Below are 23700 nucleotides of genomic sequence, written 5' to 3' on the forward strand. Positions count from 1 at the left end.
TAATGATTGGCTATGAAAAGCCAACTGACATTTACTCCTGAGGTGCTGACTTGTTGCACCCTCGACAACTACTGTGATTATTATTATTTGACCATGCTGGTCATTTATGAACATTTGAACATCTTGGCCATGTTCTGTTGTAATCTCCACCCGGCACAGCCAGAAGAGGACTGGCCACCCCTCATAGCCTGGTTCCTCTCTAGGTTTCTTCCTAGGTTTTGGCCTCTCTAGGGAGTTTTTCCTAGCCACCGTGCTTCTACACCTGCATTGCTTGCTGTTTGGGGTTTTAGGCTGGGTTTCTGTACAGCACTTTGAGATATCAGCTGATGTAAGAAAGGCTATATAAATAAATTTGATTTGATTTGCAACTGCTAATGCAGAAGCGGCGCTCCTAGTGTCCTAGTGACTTTAATGCAGGGAAACTTAAATCCATTTTACCTTATTTCTATCAGCATGTCACATGTGCAACCAGAGGAAGAAAAACTCTAGACCACCTTAACTCCACACACAGAGACGCATACAAAGCTCTCCCTGTCACGACTTCCGCCGAAGTCCGCTCCTCTCCTTGTTCGGGCGGCGTTCGGTGATCGACGTCACCGGCTTTCTAGCCATCGCCGCTGCATTTTTCATATGTCCATTTGTTTTGTCTTGTTTCATACACACCTGGTTTTCATTCCCCAATCAATCTACATGTATTTAGTCCTCTGTTCCTCATCATGTCTTTGTGCGTAATTGTTTATTGTAAACGGTGTATGTTCACGCGCGATACTTTTATAGTTTATGTTCTGTGTTTTTGGGCACTTATGTCATTTTTTTGTGCCTATTGTTGAACGGAATAAAAGTGCGCCTGTTTACTCTATTCTGCTCTCCTGCACCTGACTTCGCCTCCCTTACACAGCCTTAACACTCTGACAAATCTGATCATAATTCTATCCTCCTGACTCCTGCTTACAAGCAAAAATGAAAGCAAGAAGTACCAGTGACTTGCTCAATAAGGAAGTGATCAGATGACGAGAATGCTACGCTACAGGACTGTTTTGCTAGCATAAACTGGAATATGTTCTGGGCTTCATCCAATGGCATTGAGTATACCACCTCAGTCATCGGCTTCATTAATAAGTGCATCGACGACGTCGTCCCCACAGTGACCGTACAAACATATCCCAACCAGAAGCCATGGATTACAGGCAACATCCGCAAGGAAGTGAAGGTTACCTGCCAAAATCATTACCACCAGTTTCACTCACGTCGGTCGCCATGAAGTGTTTTGAAAGGATGGTCATGGCTCACATCAACACCATCATCCCAGATACCCTAGACCCACTCCAATTTGCATACCGCCCCAACAGATCCACAGATGATGCAATCTCAATCGCACTCCACACTGCCCTTTCCCACCTGGACAAAAGGAACATGTATGTGAGAATGCTGTTCATTGACTACAGCTCAGCATTCAACACCATAGTGTCCACAAAGCTCATCAGTAAGCTAAGGACCCTGGGACTGAACACCTCCCACTGCAACTGAATCCTGGACTTCCTGACGTGCCGCCCCCAGGTGGCAAGGGTAGGCAACAACACGTCTGCCCCACTGGGGCCCCTCAGGGGTGCGTGCTTACTCCCCTCCTGTACTTCCCGTTCCCCCACGACTGTGTGGCCAAATATACGATTCCGACACCATCATTGAGTTTGCTGACGACACAACAGTGGTAGGCCTGATTACCGACAATGATGAGACAGCCTATGTCACGCCGTGATCGGTTTCACCTGTCCTTGTGATTGTCTCCACCCCCTCCAGGTATTTTTGAGCTACAGCCATCTTCGTTTCCTTCGAAGCGATTTAAGATAGCATATATTATTACGCTAATGTTGGGAAGGGCGCTCTCATGGGCGACGGCTGTTTGGGAGCAACAATCCACCATTTCTCATCATCTGGAGGACTTTATGGCAGAGGTGAGAAAGATTTTCAATTCTCCGGTATCCGGGAGAGAGGCGGCCCATAAACTGCTGTATTTACGTCAAAATTCTCGTAGTGTGGCAGACTACGCTGTTGACTTTCGCACGTTGGCCGCTGAGAGTGCTTGGAATCCGGAGTCCCTTTTTGATACCTTCCTACACGGACTATCTGAGGAGATAAAGGATGAGCTAGCCGCTCGGGAATTGCTGGTGGACCTGGATTCCCTCATCGCCCTCACCATTAAAATTGATGGGCGGCTAAGGGAACGCAGGAGTGAGAGGAGGTCTGGCCCGGGTCACACTCGTTCATCCGCAGTGACTTGCTCATCTTCGAAGGAATCCGGAAGTCCCCGAAGGCTATTTTTCCGAGAGGATCCGAAGCCACCTGAGCTCCCTCGAGAATCATCAGCGACGGGTGAGTCAGATTCTCTGGAACCTCTGCAACTGGGCAGAGCTAGATTATCGCCTAAGGAACGTTCACATAGACAGCTGTTGGAACTCAGCCTGCACTGTGGGGCTGCAGGACATTATATAGCCACCTGCCCAGTTAAGAGACCTATCTCAATAGTAGGCACAAGTACTCTGGTGAGCCAGACTGGGAATCTTCTTAATCCCATTAACCGTACTCCTTCCTTTGTTATACTGCTGTGGGGAGACTAGTCTAAATCTCTACGGATGCTCATTGACTCTGGGACAGATGAGAGTTTTATGGATGCTACTCTAGTTTCTGAATTAGGTATTCCCACTCAACGTCTCTCTGTTCCCATGAACGCTAGAGCACTGGACGGACTCTCCATTGGTAGAGTTACCCACAGCACTATTCCTGTTAATCTACGGGTTTTAGGAAATCACAGTGAGTCTATACAGCTGCTTCTCATTGAGTCTCCCCATGTTGCAGTTGTTTTGGGATTTTCTTGGCTTAAAAAACACAACCCCGTTATTGATTGGACCACAAGTTAAACCCTGGAATGGAGTCCGTTTTGCCATTCCCATTGCCTCAAAGCAGCACAGCCTTCCCTGAGACAGCCTCCTCAGGGCTTAAGTCAAGTCACGGATTTCTATACCATCCCCACAGAGTACCACCACCTCCTGGAGGTTTTCAGCAAGACACGGGCTACTTCTCTTCCCCCGCATCGTCCTTATGATTGTGCCATTGATCTCCTCCCAGGCACCACACCACCTCGTGGTGGGTTATATTCTCTATCTGGGCCGGAGACCAAGGCCATAGAGGAGTACATAGAGGAGTCTCTAGCTACCAGGGCTGTTCGTCCATCTGCTTCTCCTGCCGGCGCAGGGTTTTTCTTTGTGGAAAAGAAGGACAAGACCCTGTGTCCGTGCATTGACTACCGGGGTCTTAATGATATTACGATTAAGAATCGTTACCCCCTACCACTCCTCTCCTCTGCTTTTGAACCTCTCCAGGGGGCCACCATTTTTTCCAAGCTGGACCTTCGGAATGCCTACCACCGGGTTTGGATACGCGAAGGAGATGAGTGGAAGACAGCATTCAACACAGCCAGCGGACTTTATGAGTCTGTCTTCCAGGCCCTTGTAAAAAATGTGCTCCGGGACATGCTAAACCAGTTTGTGTTCGTAAACCTTGACGACATCCTGTTTTTCTACCGGTCTGCCCAAGAACATGTTCTGCATGTCCGACAGGTCCTTCAGCGCCTCCTGGAGAACCAATTGTTAGTAAAAGCCGAGAATTGTGAGTTCCACCGCTCTACCATCTCCTTTCTGGGATATGTCATTGCTGAGGGAAATGTTCAGATGGATACTGGAAAGGTGAATGCAGTGGTAGATTGGCCTCAACCCACACCCAGGGTGCAGTTGCAACATTTCCTAAGTTTTGCTAACTTCTACCGCTGTTTCATTCAGGGTTACAGCACCCTGGCGGCCCCCTTCTCTCTGCACTCATCTCTCCCAAAGTACCGTTTACATGGTCTCCAGCTGTCAACAAAGCCTTTGAGGGACCTGAAGCATCGGTTCACAACAGCACCCATCCTCATCCATCCGGACCCGTCCCGTCGATGTGTGGTTGAGGTTGATGCTTCTGATGTTGGCTATAGCCCTACTACCGCAGAGACACATCAATACTGTGAATGCTGTATGGCTCAGTTCCACTGACTTAATTTACATTCTGTACATTATTAGGGTATCATGCTTCCCACATATACATGTATTATGTCTGCACACTTTTTTGAAACTAATGTGAAAGTGAAACAAATAGTTTGCATTCTAGGCAAAGTCCTGTATACAGAAGAGCAACACAGAGAAAAGGGTACTTGATGCAGCAACGTGCATGAGTAGTTGATTGATTGATTTCTTTATTTCAGTGTATTTCACACACACATTCCAACTATTCTTATTTGACAACAATCTTATTTTTTTGCCGTGTAGAATTTACTCATGCAGCTGATTGATTAAATGGAGCAATGCATGGTCACCACTGCTGTAGGCTAATAAAGTTGATCCAGGTGACACCATGTGCACAATAAAGGTAATTGCACATTTTTGGGATGTACTGTTCTTCAAAGACAACCTAACATTTCACCTATCTGACAGAAAGAGTGAGCGCTTGGTTTCAAACCTATTGCCTTTATTTAACTGATAGTGTCAGTTCACTGATAACCTTAAAGAAGTAGCCTTACATCATGTAATGGTATATTTAAACAATGTACAGTACCAGTCAAAAGTTTGGACACAGCTACTCATTCAAGGGTTTTTCTTTATTTTTACTATTTTCTACATTGTAGGATAATAGTAAAGACATCAAAACTATGAAATAACACATATGGTATCATGTAGTAACCACAAAAGTGTTAAACAAATCAAAATATATTTTATAATTGAGCTTCTTCAAAGTAGCCACCCTTTGCCTTGATGACAGCTTTGCACATCTTGGCATTCTCTCAACCATCTTCACGAGGTAGTCACCTGGTGGAAATCTGTCCTTTAGACTGATGAGTCCAAATTTGAGATTTTTGGTTCCAACCACCGTGTCTTTGTGAGACACAGAGTAGGTGAACGGGTGATCTCCGCATGTGTGGTTCCCACCGCGAAGCATGGAGATGAAGGTGTGATGGTGTGGTGGTGCTTTGCTGGTGACATTGTCTGTGATTTATTTAGAATTCAAGGCACACTTAACCAGCATGGCTACCACAGCATTCTGCAGTGTTACTCCATCCCATCTGGTTTGCACTTAGTGGAACTATCAGTTGTTTTTCAACAGGACAATGACCCAACACACCTCCAAGCTGTGTAAGTGATATTTGACCAAGAAGGAGAGTGATGGAGTGCTGCATCAGATGACCTGGCCTCCACAATCACTCGACCTCAACCCAAATTGAGATGGATTGGGATGAGTTGGCCCGCAGAGTGAAGGAAAAGCAGCCAACAAGTGCTCAGCATATGTGGAAACTCCTTCAAGACTTTTGGAAAAGTATTCCAAGTGAAGCTGGTTGAGAGAATGCTAAGAGTGTGCAAAGCTGTCATCAAGGGTAGCTCCTTTGAAGAATCTAAAATCTAAAATATATTTAGATTTGATTAACACTTTTTTGTTTACTACATGATTCCATATGTGTTATTTCGTAGTTTTGATGTCTTCACTATTATTGTACAATGTCGAATACAGTAAAAATAAAGAAAAACCCTTGAATGAGTAGCTGTGTCCAAACTTTTGACACACTTACTAGCACTATTTTCGAAAAGCATGATTTGCTAAACTATCACATATGTTCATACAGTATTACGTTTTAAAAACAAATGAAATGTTCCATTTCAAATGCATAAATGAATGCATATTTGATTGTTTTCACAACATACCTTAACATAACCTTATTCTGACTCCACTCAATACACAGGGTGGGGCGGAGCAAGTAGAGGGCAACAAAGCAAAGTTGAACCATAGGTAAACAGGCATAGTAGAACAGTAGGGTAGGCTGCTATGCAATAGCAACATAGATTGCAGACAGAGGCAGGTGCAACATCCATGAAATACCAGATGATTTGTTCTGGGATTAATCATTGATAATGCCTTGTATTGGCTACCTCATTTCATTTTCCACAGATAGGGAGGATAGGTTGGGCAGCTCCCCTGGGCTGTACCTCATACTGCCTCAGCTGAGCTTCCTCTTCCATGTACTCATCCCTGTCTTTGGATTATCACCTAATTTACTGTATTTGGCAGAAAGAAGGGAACTTTCCTTTTACTGTCCATTCACCATATCGTTCTCACTTCCCCTCCCTTTCTCAACAGTGGCTTACCACACCTTGTTCTCATGGCAATGTGGAGCTCAGGCAATCTTAATATCTGATACCTGTTGGAGAGTGCATTAAAGTCCTGACTAACCGGTTCTGCCTGCTGAGACAAAAGATTGACATACAGAAAGTTGGATAGGGAGAGGAGTGACCGATACCTGTTGTGCCATTAATTTCACACCAAAAACACCTTTAGAATGATTCATATGTCTATTGACACTGTAATTATACATAAGAAATGTTCGTTTGAAATAGAAAAAATTATGAGTAACCTACTCCAACAAAGTCTGAAAGTATTTATTCTAGGCTATGTCCCCGAGGGACTTCTCAATTTGGTGTTCTCCACTGACTGAGAGTGTTTCATCAAACTATATACTCTGCATATTCTACGGAACGCGTAGACCTATTCACGGATCTGCTTACTTGTTTTAGATGAACAGTTATTAAAACCTGGAAATACTCTGTCATGCTTCAACGGAAACGTCATGCAGTTAAACAAAATATATTAGAGATACGGGAAGAATGGATCGGGCGCAACGAAAGTCTGGTGTAGGCCTATCTGCTTTACAAGGCGTGTGACACATTGAAGGTAAATCGTTTTGATTAAAACATATGACTTATTTGTTTTTAATAACTTCCATGTTTGTTCGTGACAAGAATTGTCATAGGTTTTCTAACGGGAAAGTTAATTGTGATTTAACGACCATAATAAAAAAGGCAATAAAAAAGTAGAGTAAAATCAATCTGTGTTTGATTGAGACTCATTTGGGTGTTTCAATGGTATAAAGAAGCAGTTTGAGAAACATGCAATGATCACTTTTCTGATTCTGAGGAAAAAAACACCACTCCTAATTTCCCGGTGCACAGGTGAACGACTATATTCGGTGCACTTGTCTGCCAACTTTATTTGGTTTAGCCTGAGAAATATAGTATGCCTATTTATAAACACATCTTTTTATCTACCTATTTTAGTGAGTTTGACATGGCGTGCTGGCAATGGTGCCGTCGGACCTGCGTTTGTTTCCTGGACGATGAAGAGAGGCAGACTATTGCTATTGACAAGGAGATTCAGAGGATTCTCCGAAAGCAGAAGAAGAGAGAACGCAAAGAAATCAAAGTTCTTTTACTCGGTTAGTAGCTCCACCTTCTGTCTTCCTTTCTATGGACTTGAAATCTATTATGTTTATTATAGCCCACAGAACGGTCATTGCTCACCAGTATCATTGCTGTCATCACAAAATGTGAAGTTTTTCTTCCTTCACTCTTTGGTCTAATAACGTATTATTGTTGAATAAGGACAGACAAAATGAACAGGAATTTGAAGCCTTCTTTCCACCCATTTAAACCCATGATGAGAACAGCCAAATTAGGCATTTAACTACAAAAACAAACAATGTTTTGAGAAAGAATGTATTATATTAGATAGGCTACTGAGGACACCATGAATGGGAGTACAAAATCCATTTAGTGGGTAGGAATGTATGAGGTGTACACTTAGACCTAGATTTAACCAGATTATATGTTAATCTGCGATAGAAGACACCTGCATAGCTGATGTTTTCAGGCAGGTCACTCAGGTGAGTACTGACTTGTATCACACAAGTCAGTATTAGACAGCCATCCATGTCTGAGGATGTCTGGAGAGGACTTGGGAACCAGCCACAAGGAGCAACAGTGAGCGGTGTTACCTTTAAGTTGGCTTTGGTTTTGCTAGGGAGTAAAGCATCTGCCTATGGTTCCAAATGTTGTATGTTCGAATCCAGCAATAGAAAGTTGTTTTCAAATATTTGAGTTTTAAGCCTATCCCCAACCTTAACCCTTACCTTAACCATTCTGAGTCAATGCCTAACCTTAAGAATTCTGAGTTAATGCCTAAATGTAACTTTGGAACGATACAGAGAAGTAACCAAACACTTCGAAATTTGAAGTTTGGAACAACTTTGAAATCTTACATTTGAGAAACATTCTTCTTACCAAACCACATTACCTTTGTTTTTTAGGTGTTCAGAACAAGGTTAAGAGTAGAGAAAGCTTGTTGGACACTAAGAAAGCTTTGTGTAGTATCTGGGATCTACATCTGTTTATATTAGTTACTATGCTGTTACTAAGCAGTGATGTATTACGACAGTGTACGTTACTACACCTAATAGGAAATGCACATGCGCACGAGTGTGCCCGGGAAACTGTAGAGCAGGAGAGGTTTTGACTAAACGAAAACTAACTGTACTCCCGTCTCCTGCCTGGTCATTTCTCCACAACACAAATATTACAGTGGCGACGAGGTGATTCAACTTCTTTAACGGACATTGCTTGAAGGGAAGAATGTTGCGTGAGTAATGAAACTCAAAATAATTATGTAATTCGTCAGTTATTTTTTATTTTCTTTCGCCAGTAAAAAACGGCTAAGCACTGCTAGCAGATACAGTGTTCAGGAGCTGCCAAGTAGCAAGACTATTGGAGTCCAGAATAGCGACACTGCCCTCTGGTGGTAAAATAAAAAGAACTGTCATTGAACCCATTGAAATTAGGCGATCTCAGTGGAGAAATATTATCAAGAAAGAAAAAAAAAAGGAAGAAGGAACGTAACACGGTGTGTACATTATTACAATGAGTGCAGTGAACGAAGTAATTGCAGAAACTTCTGAAGTGAAGAATTAGATGAAAATTAAAGAATACAAGGAATAAGGAAACTGAACAATTAACTGTGAAAATGGCAACCATTGGTCGAGTACCAGAGTTTGAGGCTACAAAAGAGGATTTTGATTCCTATTTGGAGCGTTTTGAGCGTTGGCTGGCTGCAAATGAAATCAAAGATGAAAAGAAAGCAGACGTATTTCTCAGTGTTTTGGGTCCAACTGAGTATGGATTGCTGAAAGGTCTCATTGAACCAATAAAAGCAGTGGAGTTGAACTATGCAGAACTGACTGAAACTCTTTCAAGGCATTTCAAGCCTAAGCCAATTCTCATTGCAGAACGTTTCAGATTTTACCAACGTCACCAGAGTCAAGGGGAAACCGTGGCAGACTACATCCTTGCTTTGAAAAGGCTGGCAAGTACATGTGAGTTTGCACAATTTCTTGATGATGCTCTTCGAGACAAGTTTGTATGTGGTCTCACAGGTGAAGCATATCACAGAAGGCTTCTGTCAGAGAAGGACCTGACCTTTCGGAAAGCCTGTGATATCGCACTTGGACTCGAGCTTGCCCACAGGGATACTATTGAGCTATCGGGATATGCTGAACGTCAGAAAGGTGTTCACAAGGTCAGTGATGCACGTGGTGAAAAAGGCTCACAAAAGTCACACTTTTCTCAGTCCCGTCCTCAAGGTTACACAAGAACAAAGCAGCCCACATCTCAAAGGTCTAAGCCAAGTTGCTACAGATGTGGGGGAGATAATCATCAGCACAGTGAATGTCGATTCCAAAATGTAAAGTGCCACAATTGTGGAAAGGTTGGACATTTACAGAAAGTGTGTAAAGCCTCAAAACGCACAGCAAGAGCGCACAAAGTACTGTCCACAGTGTACACAGCTCAACAACAAAAAGATGGAATCTATCTCAACATGGAGTTAGCGGGAAAACCGGTAAAAATGCAGCTGGACACCGGAGCGTCTGTATCTCTGGTTCCAGAGAGACTCTACAAAGAAAAACTGAAAGAGTGCCCTCTTCAGTCAGCGTCCATCCGCCTTTCTTCATACACTGGTGACACTATTCCTGTGTTAGGGCAGATCCAGGTACCAGTCCGGTATGAGGGGAAGGAGTGGACGCTACCGCTTGTCATTGTTAAAGGAGAAAAATCTGCCTTGCTAGGCAGAAACTGGCTACAAAAGATCAAGTTGAACTGGGGAGAAATCTTCAGTCTGAGAAAGGACAAACCAGTGAGTCAAGCTACACTCACTAACATGCTGGAGAAGCACAAAGAACTTTTCAAAGATGGCTACGGCGAAATACAAGACTTCACAGCAAAAGTCAGAGTGCAAGAAGGAACCAAGCCTATCTTTCACAAACCACGTCCAGTTCCCTATGCTCTTAAGGAAGCAGTAGAGAAGGAACTGGACCGCCTACAGAAGAATAACATAATCACGAAAGTAGCGAGGAGCGACTGGGCCGCTCCGATTGTTGTAGTCCCAAAGAAAGACAAGACCGTCAGAATGTGCGGTGACTACAAGGTCACAGTAAATCGCTGCATACTACCAGAGGAATATCCACTACCAAACGCTGAAGATCTGTTTGCCACTCTAGCTGGTGGGAAGGTTTTCAGTAAGCTGGACCTGGCATTCGCTTATCAGCAACTGAAGCTGGATCCGGAGTCAGAACAGTATCTGACCATCAATACACACAAGGGGCTATTCAGATTCAATCGCTTGGCCTATGGAATCTCGACAGCTCCAGCGATATTCCAACACACAATGGATCAGATCTTGGACGGTATAGACAACGTTGTGTGCTTCATGGACGACATCCTCGTGTCAGCACCAACCATTGGAGAGCACCTTGTAGTGCTGGACAAAGTGATGTCAAGACTGGAGAAATACGGAGTGAGAATGAAACGCAGCAAGTGTGAGTTCCTCCAGGACTCAGTGGAGTATCTCGGATACAAGATTGATGCACAAGGCCTGCACCCAACCAACAGCAAGGTGGAAGCAATTGTAAACGCACCAGCACCCACAAATATCTCAGAGCTGAGGTCATTTTTGGGGCTCCTGAACTATTACGGAAAGTTTGTGGCAAACTTGTCCACATTGTTGCATCCGCTTCACCAACTGCTGCAGGCCGATACAAAGTGGAATTGGTCCCCACAATGCGAAGAAGCATTCAAGACTTGCAAACAGCGTCTGCTAAAGAGCAAGTGGCTTGCCCACTACAACACAGAGATGAAGCTGAGACTCGCGTGTGATGCATCTCCATACGGAGTAGGAGCCGTCATCTCACATGTTCTATCGTCAGGTGAAGAACACCCTATTGCATTTGCATCACGGACTCTGTCACCAAGTGAGAAAAATTATGCTCAAATTGAGAAGGAAGCCCTGAGCATAATATTCGGAGTGAAGAAGTTTCACAAATACCTGTACGGAAGGAAGTTCCAACTGCTGACAGATCACAAGCCTCTGTTGGCCATCCTTGGACCAAAATCAGCTATACCAACCCTTGCTGCACTTCGAATGCAACGTTGGGCTCTGATATTGTTAGCCTACGACTACGAGATTGAGTACAGACGATCCAGTGATCACGCAAATGCAGATGCACTATCAAGACTACCATGCAATAGTGACTCCGACAGTGAAGATGATAGAGCAGTCTTCCAGATCTCTCTCATTGACGAACTGCCCATATCTGCTTCAGACATAGCAGAGGAAACAAGGAAAGATCCAGTGCTTTCCAAAGTCTTGGACTTAACATTAGGAGGTTGGCCAAACTTCGTAAATGACGATAAACTTCGTCCATTCATCGACAAGAAAGACCAGTTGTCCACTGATCAAGGATGTGTTCTATGGGGATCAAGGGTGGTGGTACCTCAAAAATTCCAGAGGAGACTGCTATCTGACCTGCATGAGGGACATCCAGGGATCACTCGAATGAAAGCACTCGCTCGCAGTTATCTGTGGTGGCCTGGACTGGATCAGGACATTCAACAGCATGTAGGCCACTGCTCACCTTGTGAAGCTGTTCGCAACAAGCCTGCTGCTGCACCTCTTCATCCATGGTCCTGGGCTGCGACACCTTGGGAACGCATCCATGTGGATTACGCCGAGATTGACAAGCAACATTTCCTTGTTGTCGTCGATGTCCATTCCAAGTGGATGGAAGTGTTCCCTACTCAACTGACCACAGCTGAGAAGACCATCAATCTTCTCAGACACCTGTTCGCATCCTTTGGACTAGTCAAGGAGCTCGTATCGGACAATGGCCCTCCTTTCACGTCAAACGATTTTGAAATGTTTCTCAAGAACAATGGGGTAAGGCACATCCGGTCACCACCTTACCATCCGGCATCAAACGGAGCAGCGGAAAGAGCCGTGCAAACCTTAAAGAAGGCCTGGACTAGACTCGAGGTTCAGTCTGTGCCCACCCACCTAAGGCTTCCCCGGTTCCTGTTTACTTACCGTAACACACCACACACAGTAACGGAATGTACACCGGCTGAACTGTTTCTGAGACGCCAACCACGTACCCGCCTGACATTGTTGAAACCAGACTTGTCAAGCACTGTGGCAAAGCACCAGCTACAGCAGAAGAAAGCTCATGACAGACACTCAAAGACTGTCAGAGAATTCAAAGAGGGAGAGAGGGTGATGGTACGTGATTTCAGACACCCCAAGAGCCTGTGGAATTCAGGTGTGATCTTGCAACGCAAAGGACCTTTGACTTACCAAGTCCAAATTGGTCATCGCCAGGTCAACGTTCATGTGGATCATCTGCTACGGTCCAACGCCCCAGCAGAGACACGCCGAGAGAACAATAACGACCCCCAGGACTATTCTCCTGACTGTGGACGTACGGGAGAGACAGAGCCTGACCTTCCACCCGAACCTGGCCCACCACCGGAAGCCCAGGAGGAGCGGAGATATCCTATTCGACAGCGAAAGGCACCTCAAAAGCTTGACCTGTGAGTTGAGCTGTTTGAGGTAACAGACAGTAAAACAAACAAACACTTTAATATGTCCTAGATAAAAGGAAAGAAAAAGGACATTACCTGGGTTAGTTATTAGGACACAAACTCCATCTTCGGGGCAGAATAATCCCCTGGATTTGCGCTGGGCTCTGAAAAGTCTGCTTCAACCCAGTAGTTGAAAAATGTTAAGAATGCATTGTTCAGATATTGCATTAGTAGTTCCCTAACATATTTACCTTGTTCTCTGGGAGTTAAACACTATGGGGGAGGAGTGTAGTATCTGGGATCTACATCTGTTTATATTAGTTACTATGCTGTTACTAAGCAGTGATGTATTACGACAGTGTACGTTACTACACCTAATAGGAAATGCACATGCGCACGAGTGTGCCCGGGAAACTGTAGAGCAGGAGAGGTTTTGACTAAACGAAAACTAACTGTACTCCCGTCTCCTGCCTGGTCATTTCTCCACAACACAAATATTACACTTTGTTGTAGAGCATTTAACACAAAATCTGGGGAGGGGCCAGCTGAGTATAAGACTGTGTCATCTGCATATAAATGGATGAGAGAGCTTCCTACTGCCTGAGCTATGTTGTTGATGTGAATTGAAAAGAGTGTGGAGCCTAGGATCGAGCGTTGGGGTACTCCCTTGTTGACAGGCAGTGGCTGAGATAGCAGATCTTCTGACTTTATACACTGCACTCTTTGAGAGAGGTAGTTAGTAAACCAGGCCAAAGACCCCTCAGAGACACCAATACTCCTTAGCTGGCCCACAAGAATGGAATGGTCTACTGTATCAAAAGCTTTGACCATGTCAATAAAAATAGCAGCACAATATTGCTTAGAATCAAGGGCAATGGTGACATCATTGAGGACCTTTAAGGTTGCAGTGACACATCCATAACTTGAGCAGAAACAGATTGCGTACCCGAGAGAATACTATAGACATGAAGAAAGCCAGTCAGTTGTTTATTGACATGTTTTTCCAACACTTTTGATAAACAGGGCAAAATAGAAATAGGCCTATAACAGTTAGGATCAGCTTGATCTCCCCTTTTAAATTAAGGATGAACGTGGCTGCCTTCCAAGCAATGGGAACCTCCACAGAAAAGAGAGACAGGTTAAAAATGTTGGAGATAGGCTTGTTGATGATAGCGGCAGCAACCTTAAAGAAGAAAGGGTCTAAACCATCTGACCCAGATGTATTTTTGGAGTCAAGTTTAAGGAGCTCCTTTAGCACCTCGGACTCAGTGACTGCCTGCAGGGAGAAACTTTGTAGCGGGGCAGGGGAAAAAGAGGTAAAGCATCAGGGATAGTAGCATTAGAAAGGGTAGGAGATGAGGAAATGTTGGACGGGCAAGGAGGCATGGCTGAGTCAAATAGGAATCCTGACTTAATGAAGTGGTGATTAAAGAGCTCAGTCATGTGCTTCTTGTCAGTAACAACCACATCATCAACATTAAGGGACATGGGCAGGTGTGAGGAGGAGGGTTTATTCTCCATGTCTTTAACCGTTTTCCAAAACTTCTTGGGGTTAGACCCACAGAGAGAGAACTTAAAGTAAATAACTTTGGCCTTCCGGATAGCCTGAGTGCACTTATTTCTCATTTGCCTGAACGAGAGCCAGTCAGCCTGAGTATGCGTGTGCCGAGCCTTTCGCCAAATGCAATTCTTGAGGTGGAGTAACTCTGCAAGATCATGGTCGAACCAGGGGCTGAACCTGTTTTTAATTATAATTTTATTTATGGAGGCGTTATTTTTTTTTAGTATTGTTATTATTTATTTTTTTTACCCTCTTTTCTCCCCAATTTTCGTGGTATCCAATCGCTAGTAATTACTATCTTGTCTCATCACTACAACTCCCGAAGCACAACCCAACCAAGCCGCACTGCTTCTTAACACAGCGCGCCTCCAACCCGGAAGCCAGCCGCACCAATGTGTCGGAGGAAGCACCGTGCACCTGGCCCCCTTGGTTAGCGCACACTGCACCTGGCCCCCTTGGTTAGCGCACACTGCGCCCGGCCCGCCACAGGAGTCGCTGGAGTGCGATGAGACAAGGATATCCCTACCGGCCAAACCCTCCCTAACCCGAACGACGCTAGGCCAATTGTGCGTCGCCCCACGGACCTCCCGGTCGCGGCCGGCTGCGACAGAGCCTGGGCGCGAACCCAGAGACTCTGGTGGCAGCTAGCGATGCAGTGCCCTAGACCACTGCGCCACCCGGGAGGCCTGTGGGGGGGGGGGGCAAGTTTATGAAGGCAGGCTTGCTCATTAAAGTTTTTTAGCAAGCGTCTATGACAAATCAGGACAGGTATCACGCCCTGACCATAGATTGCTTTGTATGTTTCTATGTTTTGTTTGGTCAGGGTGTGATGTGGGTGGGCATTCTATGTTGTATGTCTAGGTTGTCTGTTTCTATGTGTTTGGCCTAGTATGGTTCTCAATCAGAGGCAGGTGTCAGTCGTTGTCTCTGATTGGGAGCCATATTTAGGTAGCCTGTTTTTCTTTGTGTTTTGTGGGTGGTTATATTCTGTCTGTGCTTCACCTTATGGAACTGTCTCGGTCGTTTGTCAGTTTATTGTTTTTGTTCATTGTTCACGTATTCTTATTAAAATGGATACTTACCACGCTGCGCATTGGTCTTCCTCTTCTCATTCCAACGACGAGTGTTACAACAGGTCGTTTCACTGAGCAGCTATTACAAACACAGGCTGTAAAATCACTAAGGTCATTGCAGAAAACACAAGACTGATACCTATCAGGATTATTTGTGAGGATAACATAGGCTGCATGGGATTTCCATAGCCATTAAAACACGGGGGATTTATCATAATGCGAATCCGTGTAGCCAATAGCAAATGTCCTCTTTAGATATAATAATGCATAGATATTCCCCAGCAAACCAGGAACATTCCCAGAACATTAGCTAAGATTCCCATTATATTCAAGTTAGGGTTTTATCTAACATTAGGATTATAACATCCCAAAAACATTCAGAGAATTCAGAGAATGTTTTTGATCAAATCTAATTATTTATCAAAAATGTTTTATATGAAATATCCTTGGAATGTTCTTGTAACATTCACAAAAATGTTGTAACAACCACCACAGAACATTCCCCAAAAGGGAGATTTGTTGTATAAAACATCTGCCTGATGTTGCAAGAACGTTCTTATAACACATTTAATCTGTTCGTTAAATGTTCCCGGAATGTGTCATTAGGTTGTGGAAACAGTCTGGTGGGAACATTGTGGTAACATCACAAAAGATATGTTCCCAAACCGTTGAGAAACAGACGCCTCACAAGTCCTCAACTGGCAGCTTCATTAAATAGTACCCGCAAAACACCAGTCTCAACGTCAACAGTGAAGAGGCAACTCCGGGATGCTGGCCTTCTAGGCAGAATTCCTCTGTCCAGTGTCTGTGTTCTTTTGCCCATCTTAATCTTTCATTTTTATTGGCCAGTCTGAGATATGGCTTTTTATTTGCAACTCTGCCTAGAAGGCCAGCATCCCGGAGTCGCCTCTTCACTGTTTTTTAGTTTATTTTACCTTTATTTAACTAGGCAAGTCCGTTAAGAACAAATTCTTGTTTTCAATGACAGCCTAGGAACAGTGGGTTAACTGCCTTGTTCAGGGGCAGAACGGCAGATTTTTTACCTTGTCAGCTCAGGGATTCAATCTTGCAACCTTTCGGTTACTAGTCCACTCTAACCACTAGGCTACCTGCGTTTTGTGGGTACTATTTAATGAAGCTGCCAGTTGTGGACTTGTGAGGCGTCTGTTTCTCAAACTAGACACTCTAATGTACTTGTCCTCTTGCTCAGTTGTGTACCTGGGCCTCCCACTCCTCTTTCTATTCTGGTTAGAGCCAGTTTGCGCTGTTCTGTGAAGGGAGTAGTACACAGCGTTGTACGAGATCTTCAGTTTCTTGGCAATTTCTCGCATAGAATAGCCTTCATTTCTCAGAACAAGAATAGACTGAAGAGTTTCAGAAGAAAGTTCTTTGTTTCTGGCCTGTAATCGAACCCACAAATGCTGATGCTCCAGATACTCAACTAGTCTAAAGAAGGCCAGTTTTATTGCTTCTTTAATCAGAACAACAGTTTTCAGCTGTGCTAACATAATTGCAAAAGGGTTTTCTAATGATCAATTAGCCTTTTAAAATTATAAACGTGGATTAGCTAACACAATGTGCTATTGGAACACAGGAGTGATGGTTGCTGATAATGGGCTTCTGTACGCCTATGTAGATACTCCATAAAAAAAACTGCTGTTTCCAGCTACAATAGTCATTTACAACATTACCAATTCTACACTGTATTGCTGATACATTTTATGTTATTTTAATGGACAAGAAATTTGCTTTTCTTTCAAAAACAAGGACATTTCTAAGTGAACGGTAGCCTTTGAACGGTAGTGCAATTAGGTTGTGGGAACAATGTGGGTACATTAACATTTTGTGTTTAGGTTCACAAAACACAAAATATGCTCAGTTGTGATGACATTCATACAATGTTTAAGTTACGTTACACAGGACATTACCTTTAATGTTGTAAGAATGAAATAGGTCAGTTTTTATGATGTTCATAGCATAGTTGTTTTAGGTTTAACATAATATTCCATTGATGTTCACACAATATTCATTTTACCTTGTCTTGGACGTCCTCAGAACATTTCAAGAACATTTAGAAAATCTCATATGTAAGTTTTACCCAATATTACCACAACATGAAAATTATCACCATTATGTTTCTCTCCAGATTTAATGGCAATATGCATTTGAGGACTGTGTTGTAGGTGATATAGAGACACGATGCATTTTAATTTAATTCATAGGACATTTTAACAGCATTTAATCATACAAACACAACCATGTTTTATGTTGATGATCTGCACATGTAGGGTTTGAACCTGCAATGTTTGGATCCTATGCCAGAACCCAATTGAACATCTCTGGAGAGACCTGAAAATAGCTGTGTAGTAACACTCCCCATCCAAACAGACAGAGCTTGAGAGGGTCTGCACAGAATAATGGATTTAAAAAATGTAATTAAAACGTAAATTATTGTACAATGTTATACACTGCATTCGTAAAGTATTCAGACCCCTGCCCTTTTTCCACATTTTGTATCATGGCTCAGGCAAAGACCCAGATGCAGACACAGGAGCCGGATAGTACGAGTCTCAGAGTTGATTATTTATTTTATTTCACCTTTATTGAACCAGGTAGGCTAGTTGAGAACAAGTTCTCATTTGCAACTGCGACATGGCCAAGATAAAGCAAAGCAGTTCGACACATACAACAACACAGAGTTCTTTCCAGTCATTGGCAGCAGAGAACTGGAAGGAGAGGCGGCCAAAGAAAGAATTGGCTTTGGGGGTGACCAGTGAGATATACCTGCTGGAGCGTGTGCTACGTGTGGGTGCTGCTATGGTGACCAGTGAGCTGAGATAAGGTGGGGCTTTACCTAGCAGAGACTTGTAGATAACCTGGAGCCAGTGGGTTTGGCGATGAGTATGAAGCGAGGGCCAGCCAATGAGAGCGTACAGGTCGCAGTGGTGGGTAGTATATGGGGCTTTGGTGACAAAACGGATGGCACTGTGATAGACTGCATCCAATTTGTTGAGTAGAGTGTTGGAGGCTATTTTGTAAATGACATCGCCAAAGTCGAGTACCGGTAGGATGGTCAGTTTTACGAGGGTATGTTTGGCAGCATGAGTGAAGGATGCTTTGTTGCGAAATAGGAAGCCGATTCTAGATTTAATTTTGGATTGGAGATGCTTAATGTGAGTCTGTAAGGAGAGTCTACAGTCTAACCAGAGACCTAGGTATTTGTAGTTGTCCACATATTCTAAGTCAGAACCATCCAGAGTAGTGATGCTGGACGGGCGGGCAGGTGCGGGCAGCGATCGGTTGAAGAGCATGCATTTAGTTTTGCTTGCATTTAAGAGCAGTTGGAGGCCACGGAAGGAGAGTTGTATGGCATTGAAGCTCATCTGGAGGTTAGTTAACACAGTGTCCAAAGAAGGGCCAGAGGTATACAGAATGGTGTCGTCTGCGTAGAGGTGGATCAAAGAATCACCTGCAGCAAGAGCGACATCATTGATGTAGACAGAGAAGAGAGTCGGCCCAAGAATTGAACCCTGTGGCACCCCCATAGAGACTGCCAGAGGTCCGGACAACAGGCCCTCCGATTTGACACACTGAACTCTATCGGAGAAGTAGTTGGTGAACCAAACAAGGCAATCATTTGAGAAACCAAGACTGTTGAATCTGCAAATAAGAATGTTGTGATTGACAGAGTCGAAAGCCTTGTCTAGGTCGATGAATACGGCGGCACAGTAATGTCTCTTATCGATGGCGCTTATGATATTGTTTAGGACCTTGAGTGTGGCTGAGGTGCACCCATGACCAGCTCTGAAACCAGATTGCATAGCGGAGAAGGTACGGTGAGATTCGAATGGTCGGTAATCTGTTTGTTAACTTGGCTTTCAAAGACCTTAGAAAGGCAGGGTAGAATAGATATACAGTGGGGCAAAAAAGTATTTAGTCAGCCACCAATTGTGCAAGTTCTCCCACTTAAAAAGATGAGAGAGGCCTGTAATTTTCATCATAGGTACACTTCAACTATGACAGACCAAATGCGGGGAAAAAATCCAGAAAATCACATTGTAGGATTTTCTATGAATTTATTTGCAAATTATGGTGGAAAATAAGTATTTGGTCACCTACAAACAAGCAAGATTTCTGGCTCTCACAGACCTGTAACTTCTTCTTTAAGAGGCTCCTCTGTCCTCCACTCGTTACCTGTATTAATGGCACCTGTTTGAACATGTTATCAGTATAAAAGACACCTGTCCACAACCTCAAATAGTCACACTCCAAACTCCACTATGGCCAAGACCAAAGAGCTGTCAAAGGACACCAGAAACAAAATTGTAGACCTGCACCAGGCTGGGAAGACTGAATCTGCAATAGGTAAGCAGCTTGGTTTGAAGAAATCAACTGTGGGAGCAATTATTAGGAAATGGAAGACATACAAGACCACTGATAATCTCCCTCGATCTGGGGCTCCACGCAAGATCTCACCCCGTGGGGTCAAAATGATCGGTGAGCAAAAATCCCAGAACCACACGGGGGGACCTAGTGAATGACCTGCAGAGAGCTGGGACCAAAGTAACAAAGCCTACCATCAGTAACACACTACGCCAGGGACTCAAATCCTGCAGTGCCAGACGTGTCCCCCTGCTTAAGCCAGTACATGTCCAGGCCCGTCTGAAGTTTGCTAGAGAGCATTTGGATGATCCAGAAGAAGATTGGGAGAATGTCATATGGTCAGATGAAACCAAAATAGAACTTTTTGGTAAAAACTCAACTCGTCGTGTTTGGAGGACAAAGAATGCTGAGTTGCATCCAAAGAACACCATACCTACTGTGAAGCATGGGGGTGGAAACATCATGCTTTGGGGCTATTTTTCTGCAAAGGGACCAGGACGACTGATCCGTGTAAAGGACAGAATGAATGGGGCCATGTATCGTGAGATTTTGAGTGAAAACCTCCTTCCATCAGCAAGGGCATTGAAGATGAAACGTGGCTGGGTCTTTCAGCATGACAATGATCCCAAACACACCGCCCGGGCAACGGGAGTGGCTTCGTAAGAAGCATTTCAAGGTCCTGGAGTGGCCTAGCCAGTCTCCAGATCTCAACCCCATAGAAAATCTTTGGAGGGAGTTGAAAGTCCATGTTGCCCAGCAACAGCCCCAAAACATCACTGCTCCAGAGGAGATCTGCATGGAGAAATGGGCCAAAATACCAGCAGCAGTGTGTGAAAACCTTGTGAAGACTTACAGAAAACGTTTGACCTCTGTCATTGCCAACAAAGGGTATATAACAAAGTATTGAGATACACTTTTGTTATTGACCAACTACTTATTTTCCACCATAATTTGCAAATAAATTCATAAAAAATCCTACAATGTGATTTTCTGGATTTTATTTTCTCATTTTGTCTGTCATAGTTGAAGTGTACCTATGATGAAAATTACAGGCCTCTCTCATCTTTTTAAGTGGGAGAACTTGCACAATTGGTGGCTGACTAAATACTTTTTTGCCCCACTGTAGGTCTGTAGCAGTTTGGGTCTAGTGTGTCTCCCCCTTTGAAGAGGGGGATGACCGCGGCAGCTTTCCAATCTATGGGAATCTCAGACGATACGAAAGAGAGGTTGAACAGGCTAGTAATAGGGGTTGCAATAGTTTCGGCAGATAATTTTAGAAAGAGAGGGTCCAGATTGTCTAGCCCAGCTGATTTGTAGGGGTCCAGATTTTGCAGCTCTTTCAGAACATCAGCTATCTGGATTTGGGTGAAGGAGAAGTGGGGGAGGTTTGGGCGATTTGCTGTGGGGAGCGGAGGGCTGTTGACCGGGGTAGGGGTAGCCAGGTGGAAAGAATGGCCAGCCATAGAAAAATGCTTATTGAAATTCTCAATTATTGTGGATTTATCTGTAGTGACAGTGTTTCCTATCCTCAGTGCAGTGGGCAGCTTGGAGGAGGTACTCTTATTCTCCATCGACTTTACAGTGTCCCAGAACTTTTTGTAGTTTGTGCTACAGGATGCAAATTTCTGTTTGAAAATGCTAGCCTTAGCTTTCCTAACTGCCTGTGTATATTGGTTCCTAACTTCCCTAAAAAGTTTCATATCACGGGGGCTATTCGATGCTAATACAGAACGCCACAGGATGTTTTTGTGCTGGTCAAGGGCAGACAGGTCTGGAGTGAACTAAGGGCTATATCTATTCCTAGTTCTACATTTTTTGAATGGAGCATGCTTATTTAAGATGGTGAGGAAGGCACTTTTAAAGAATAACCAGGCATCCTCTACTGACGGGATGAGGTCAATGTCATTCCAGGATACCCCGGCCAGGTCAATTAAAAAGGCCTGTTCGCAGAAGGGTTTTAGGGAGCATTTGACAGTGATGAGGGGTGGTCGTTTGACCGCAGAACCATTACGGATGCAGGCAATGAGGCTGTGATTGCTGAGATCTTGGTTGAAGACAGCAGAGGTGTATTTGGAGGGCGAGTTAGTTAGGATGATATCTATGAGGGTGCCCGTGTTTACGGATTTGGGGTTTTACCTGGTAGGTTCATTGATAATTTGTGTAAGATTGAGGGCATCAAGCTTAGATTGTAGAATGGCCGGGGTGTTAAGCATGTCCCAGTTTAGGTCACCTAGCAGCACGAGATCAGAAGATAGATGGGGGGCAATCAATTCACATATGGTGTCCAGGCCACAGCTGGGGGCAGAGGGTGGTCTATAGCAAGCGGCAACAGTGAGAGACTTGTTTCTGGAAAGGTGAATTTTTAGAAGTAGAAGCTCGAATTGTTTTGGTACAGACCTGGATAGTAAGATAGAACTCTACAGGCTATCTCTGCAGTAGATTGCAACTCCGCCCCCTTTGGCAGTTCTATCTTGGCGGAAAATGTTATAGTTAGGGATGGAAATTTCTGGATTTTTGGTGGCCTTCCTAAGCCAGGATTCAGACACGTCTAGGACATTCGGGATGGCGGAGTGTGCTAAAGCAGTGAATAAAACAAACTTAGGGAGGAGGCTTCTAATGTTAACATGCATGAAACCAATGTTTTATGGTTACAGAAGTCAACAAATGAGAGCGCCTGAGGAATGGGAGTGATGCTGGGGGCTGCAGGGGTTAACCTCTACATCACCAGAGGAACAGAGGAGGACCAGGATAAGAGTACGGCTAAAGGCTAAAATAACTGCTTGTCTAGTGCATTCGGAACAGAGGGTAAAAGGAGCAGGTTTCTGGGCGCAGAAGAATAAATCCAAGCCATAATGTACAGACAAGAGTATGGTAGGATGTGAGTACATTGGAGGTAAGCCTAGGCATTGAGTGACGATGAGAGAGGTTTGTCTCTATTGGCACCATTTAAGCCAGGTGCGGTCACTGCATGCATGTGTGGGGGATGGAACAAAAGGGCTAGCTAAGGCATATTGAGCAGGGCTGGAGGCTCTACAGTGAAATAAGACAACAATTACTAACCAAAACACCAATAGACAAGGCATATTGACATTACGGAGAGGCATGTGTAGCCGAGTGATCATAGGGTCCAGTGAGTAGCTAGGCGAGCTGGAGGCACGGCGATTCAGACAGCTAGCAGGCCGGGGCTAGCAGGCTAGCAGATGGGCCTCAGGGGGACGTCGCAACGGGAGCCTGTTGAAATCACGTCGGACGGTTACGTCGGCAGACCAGTTGTGATGGATCGGCAGGGCTCCGTGTCAGCAGCATAGGGTCCAGGCCAATTGGCAAAAGAGGTATTGAAGCCCAGGAATTATCTGATGGATCTCTTCGGCTAACTGGGAGATGGGCCTAACTGGTGCTTGCTTCGGGACAGAAACCCCCTCGGACGGTTACGTCGGTAGACCAGTCGTGATGGATCAGCGGGGCTCCATGTCGGTAGCAAAGGGTCCAGGCCAATTGGCAAAAGAGGTATTTGAAGCCCAGGAATTGCTTGATGGTGTGTCAATCAGAGTATGTGAGTGGAGTGGAGCTTGGAAATGCCGCTCATCACTCATGGAGTGCACCATGTCCTTTCCAACCTCTCCGCAAAAAAACGCTCATTGATCAAAGGAAAAAAACTGCAGCTCCAAATTCGCTCCAAGTGCGACACAATGGCTGGTAGGGACATTTTGTTGTATTAAATCTTTATAGTCTATAAATTGTGCATATAGAATGTTACATACTGAGAATTAAATACAAATTTTAAACAAAAAATTACTTATTAGTGCCTTTCAGTTGTAGAATTAACTTCTAGAAACATGAGTTTGGCCCGTCTGTGGCTTCAGGCTCGTAC

The 23700-nt window shown here is 44.3% G+C and overlaps 1 protein-coding gene across 2 annotated transcripts in view; it reads left to right on the forward strand.

Annotated features, from left to right (window-relative positions):
* Nucleotides 1-6392: 6392 nt before the first annotated feature.
* Nucleotides 6393-23700, forward strand: part of LOC139578356 (guanine nucleotide-binding protein subunit alpha-14-like) — a 30728-nt gene continuing 13420 nt past the window's right edge. Inside the window, exons 1-2 of one of the 2 annotated variants that reach the window (XM_071405829.1) lie at nt 6393-6804; nt 7188-7345. In XM_071405829.1, the coding sequence (XP_071261930.1) occupies nt 7198-7345 (148 nt within the window). In that variant the 5' untranslated portion in view covers nt 6393-6804; nt 7188-7197. The remainder of the gene's footprint in view (nt 6805-7187; nt 7346-23700) is intronic. The other variant, XM_071405830.1, reaches the window with a different exon arrangement.

This window comes from Salvelinus alpinus, chromosome 6 (assembly GCF_045679555.1).
Source record: "Salvelinus alpinus chromosome 6, SLU_Salpinus.1, whole genome shotgun sequence".
NCBI classification, from domain to species: Eukaryota; Metazoa; Chordata; class Actinopteri; order Salmoniformes; family Salmonidae; genus Salvelinus; species Salvelinus alpinus.